The 5,447-nt window shown below is 35.1% G+C and overlaps 1 protein-coding gene across 1 annotated transcript in view; it reads right to left on the bottom strand.

The window, feature by feature from the left end:
• LOC106528604 (solute carrier family 12 member 3) overlaps nucleotides 1-5,447 on the bottom strand; it is a gene marked incomplete in the record, with an annotated part of 26,997 nt that overhangs the window by 4,441 nt on the left and 17,109 nt on the right. The window contains 5 exon segments of the mRNA XM_014023817.1: nucleotides 2,262-2,348; nucleotides 2,847-2,958; nucleotides 3,139-3,243; nucleotides 3,765-3,833; nucleotides 4,967-5,049. Of these exon segments, the coding sequence (XP_013879271.1) occupies nucleotides 2,262-2,348; nucleotides 2,847-2,958; nucleotides 3,139-3,243; nucleotides 3,765-3,833; nucleotides 4,967-5,049 (456 nt within the window).

The raw sequence follows: 5,447 nt of genomic DNA, 5'->3' as shown, positions 1-5,447 counted from the left end.
CTGCTCTTCCTGAATCCGAGGTTCGACTATCCGACGGACCCTCCTCTCCAGGACCCCTGAATAGACCTTACCAGGGAGGCTTAAGAGTGTGACCCAGAAATGTTAGTTTTCTTTATTATTTATTTGTGGCAAATAAACAAAAAATATATGTTTTCATGGATTCATACTGGTTTCCAGATGAGAACTGAAGAACTGTTGGGCTCTCACTTGAAAAAAAAAAAGTGCATTCACATCCAAGATGTCATATGTGCTGACTGAGTGTTGTAGGACAAGGTCTGTGTTGTGTTTGGAGAAAATTTGCACAGAAAAGGAGGCACAAAACAAAACATATTTTTTTATGTTCACTTGGCAACCCATTGTGCATGCAGTGTCAGCATGATCACAGCTACATCTAAACTGGTGAACGCACTAGCATTGCTTTAGACCTAGGATGTTGTTGGTTTTGCTCCCGCATGCTGAAAATGAGCAAGAAGAAAAAAAAAGTTTTTTAACTATAGATGGTTTTCATTGACGTCATCATCTGGGACATTTTTACCCTCCGCACCCTGTTTGTGGGATAGTATTTATCTTGCATCGATAAAACCAGTATGGGAGAACCACAAAAGCAAGGGAGAAAAAATGCAAAAAAGGCCACTGAACGACGCAGACGAGCATGACCAGGATAATACTTCGTATTTAAAACATGCCTTTCAGGAAACCCATGGATCTACTGGATAATAAAGCTAAATCAAGGTATTTATCTTTATTGAAAGTAGCGATCCTTACGAGCTGCTGAAGTCTGCAGAGCTGACAGGCTGTACTGACATGACTCTGTGTGACTTTCTCTGATATTATTAGTAACTATATCTTACATACTCCAAATGTATACATACTGCATAATAAGGAGCTTTTTGTGATTATAATCTGATACAGTCAGTGTATCCTACATTCGTGTTTACAGGGGTAGATTGCATAATATTCAAAACACTTTTCTGTTCAAAGTGCACAATCTATTTCTTTTTTTTTTTTAGTTAATTAACATACTATGCGGCCACTAACCATGATAGGAGTGATCTGAACACACTCTGGAATCCCGAGGAGGGTGAAATCTTTGTGGTTGATTATCACCAGCCACAAAATCACGTCGCTTTGCCAACAGTTCTACTTCTCCTTAGTGTTTTTACGCCGTCTGTTTTTTTTAAGAGCGTCTCTCTGCCACACAAGCAGCACAGTTTTGTAACTAACTCGAATGCATATTTGCTCCATAACTGTTAAAACAACWTATAATAGAAACATACTACATAAACAATCTAGACTGTRTACATTTCTGTGCTGTAGACTATCCCCTCTTACGCGTTCACAGCCGATATATGGCGATTTGATCACGTGATCTGCAGGTCGCTACGTCATTTGAAAAACATTTATTGTTAGTGCAGAAAAACGAATGCCTGCAGCCGCCTGTGTGTGCATGTGCTATTTTACACTTCCTGAAAAATTCCACTCAGAGAACTGGATTCAAAAGTTCCAGTGACTTCAATCACTGTTGTCGTGTAAACGAACATTTGATCTGCAACAAAAAAGTTACAGTTTCACAAAAAACCTGCTCCATGTAAATAACCCCTGAGTTTGCTGAGAAAATCTGTTTCGGTAATTTAGGACTTGAAGGGTGTCTTAGAAATAATTAAACAAGATATACAGGTAAAATCTCTTTAAATAGTTAGATTGACACACTTGTTGTTCACATCAACAAAAATAAACAATGGTGTGTTTATTTTCTGACAGAAACCTTTGACAAAGAATGAGGTCAACAGAGCGATCAGAAAATAAACAATATTTTTATCAATTGGCACCATATTTCTGTCATAACTGGTAAACAACATATATAAAGGTGACCTTAAAAGAACAAAATTAGTATTATGGTTGATTTTTGTGGGGAAATTAGGATTYTGTCTTAATCTGCTTCTTAACAAATTTTCTAAAGCTAAACCAAATAAAGTGGAGTTTTCATGTATCTGCAATCTTTGTTTTGTTGGTCAGAAGCGGAAAAGTTTAATGTTGACAGAGACTAGATGTTTCATATGGCTGCTGTATGCAGTTTGAACACTAGATGGCAGTGCTTGTTTCACAGTGACCCTTTAAAATACTACTGCAATCATGTTCTTGGTTTTCGTAAAACAATCTTAAATTTGTTGATTACTTAAAAAAATTCAATCACCGTTTTTATTCGGAGTATTACTTTTGAGCTGYAAGTTTATAAAAGAACAGAAAGTTTTTCAATATACCTCTTGGAGTGAGGACATTTATCGATGTCGGTCATGACTACAACGTCACTGACATCGAGACGGAACCTCTTCAGCAGGGCGATCATCCTGGAACAACAACAACAAAAATAAAAAGTTAATATCTGATTATTTTATCATTTGTTTAATCCTCAGGTGTTAAAGGCTAATACACTCAATTCACAAAAATTCATGAACAAATGTATATTTTTAAACTAATTTGTTAAAACAATAGATTCTGATGTCTAAGTGTAAATGTCTCATTTCTAAACTGAGTTGTTCACCATAAAATATGAAACGTAACATATACAAGTAYGTTTTATGAAAATGGAATGCATTAACGTTGTGCACTCATAAGTCAAATAATATTGTTTGTTTTTGTTTTTGATGTTTTTGTTTCAATCAGAAATCCAAATAATATTTAATAATTTTAGGAAAAAAAACTTTCTGAACATGGTCAGAGAGCTAAATCACAAAACACCATATCAAAGCCTTTTTATTATTATTATTTATAGTTATTTCAGTTGTTTTAAATGTTATTAAAAATGTTGAGAGGAAAAAAATCTTTAAGTGAAACGAAAAACATACTGGTTGCGACCCTCCTCCATGTTCTCCTCATCTCCCACAATGAAAACCCTGACTTTACATTTGTGCCAGTGTTTTCTCCTGGTGAACARGTAAGGCACCAGCAATGTCAAACCTTAAAAGAGAGAAATACTTGTAAAAAAACATTTTTTTTTTCATGAATAGGCTGAGTATGTAGTATCTTTTATTTTAATCTTATTTTTTGCGGACAAAAGACTGCTAGTAGAAACAGAAACCTCAGTCTTTAAACATCTTATTCCCTCATTTTTCTTTATAACATGTTTGCTTTACTCACCTCCATCGTCTGCGATCCAATAAACGTCAATGGTCTTCTTGCCCTGATCATTTTGAAACACTGTCTTGATCTGATCCCTATCACCTTCATCAGACGCATCATCAGCTGCAAACCCAGTGAAGTTCAAACATTAGAAAGAAGAAATCCCCCATAACATGGAAGAGTTTAACAGCAACAAACAAGCTGGTGGTGGCAACAGTTTCATGATGCAACACTTCACCTAATCCAGTATTTAAAACTGAGGTGCTCTGTTGTGCTAAGAACATTACAAAGAATGATAAAAAATAGGATGAGTTCAGATTGTTTATTTATAGCTAGAAATTTATAGATATATTTTTCACATTGTTTTGAAATCACAAACAGAAATATACAATTCTCAATAAATATGAATTTCTTGTTGATAGATGTTACCACATGCTACAATGCTACACTAATAGGAATACAACCATACAATGTAGTGATATAGTGTACTTGGTTTTTAGGTTTCATTGAATTCTCTTATTGAATTTATTTAGAAATGCACACGCTTTTCACATCCTCTGCTCCACTATAGGWATAAAAGCYAAAAAAWAAAAAAWAAWAAATCAGTATGTGGATGTACAATTTTTGGTGATGTTGGTTCTCACCTGCATCYTCTGTATTAGTTTGCTCGTCATGGCTTTCCACAGGCTCATCTGGCTCAAAACCTCGATTTACTGTGGAAGCAACAGTGTATTATTAACACKTGTTTAGTTTTAAATTCATGTCAATTTGAAGTTGAGCACAGGTGAACATAAATTTTACTACATTAAAYCATTGGCAGAATGATGCCACCCTGAATTAAAAAAAACTCTCTACTAACTGTATAGCAAAATACACAGAGTCCATGAGGGGACATGGGGGATTTTTTTTTTGCGTTCCTACACAGTAGCATTGCATTACCTCACTATACTTTTTGCGATCCCTCTCAAAAGTCGTTTATTACTGTTGTGCCAGCCAGTTTATTAACAAATTCACATGCTCAACATAAAATGGGAGTTAGTTTAATACTTTATCAGCTTCAGAATGCATACATCACACAGCCATGCGTGGAAATATATAATCTGCAGATGTTTTAACACAGTACAGCCACCTGATGTCAATTCCCTGAAAACTGGTGACACATCCTATTTCGATAAACGAATATTTTAAAATAAAAGTCTGATTTAATTCAGTTCATACAACAAACTTTTGCATGGGAACGCAAAACAATATTGCAAGGGAATGCAAAGGTTTTGTGAGGTAACAAACGCAAAAGTCTTACAAACGCAAAAAAAAACAACATCCCTTCATTTTCCTTCATGGAGCCTTTAAAAGTAATACATGTATGTCTCTTAAAAATTATTCCCCACTAGTGCCTCTGGCAACCTTCACTTTGAAAACCACTGCTCCATCGCAGCAGACGAAATCATTGTGACATCATTCAATTTTGCAGGGGGAAATAATGYTGACATCACAGACCAAACTATTTGTGATATAGCATCTTAGCTGATGAAAATTTTACTGTAATGTAATGTTATATAACATGCAAGTTAATGTTTTAATACTGGAACTAAACTCCAATTATCAGTGGTTTTTTTTGGGTATTTACAGGTAACTTTCTTTTGAATTTTGGGAAGTTAGGTCTACCTGAACAACATGGTAATGCATGTTTGTTTATCCTGCCATTTTACAACAGTTCATTTAACTGTACCTGCCACCCCCCCACTCCCTGCAAAAAATGCTTTTAAAAAACTCTCTGTTTAATACCACCCCACCACCATCACCCATCCTTTTATAATTAAATGAAATTTCTATTCTTGCATCAAACCTTCAAATTCAAAGTCATCAGAGAGGTTCAGTCCATTCATCATCCTCAAGATGCACAAGCAGTAGTTGGAGTCAAACGTGTCACTGAAAAAAAAAGATAAAAGAATAACTTTGAAMCKTAACCCTCCTATCRTCTTTGGGGTCARTTTGACCTCATTCAATGTTTATCATTCAATAAATAGTAGTTAACTTTTTTCTTTTGCTTCATATTTCATGACTTTTCCTAATTTGATGGGGACAACTGGTAAAACATAAAATTTTCATGATGATGTTTTTTCAATGAGCTGAACACATATCGCTCACATTGGTCGTCCTCAGGGGTCAGTTTGACCCCAATCTGTTTCAGCTGTTAAAACTTGTCTGTCAGTGTGTGGGACCTAACATGACCGCATCTGCAGGTGCAGTGATACATTTGAGTTGATATATTTTTGTTTTATTTATTTATTATTTATTTTGATACTTCCCATGAATGTGTGTATGTG

Source organism: Austrofundulus limnaeus, unplaced genomic scaffold, assembly GCF_001266775.1.
Source record: "Austrofundulus limnaeus strain Quisiro unplaced genomic scaffold, Austrofundulus_limnaeus-1.0 Scaffold392, whole genome shotgun sequence".
Classification (NCBI taxonomy): Eukaryota; Metazoa; Chordata; class Actinopteri; order Cyprinodontiformes; family Rivulidae; genus Austrofundulus; species Austrofundulus limnaeus.
This window is presented reverse-complemented; position numbering and strand designations above follow the sequence as displayed.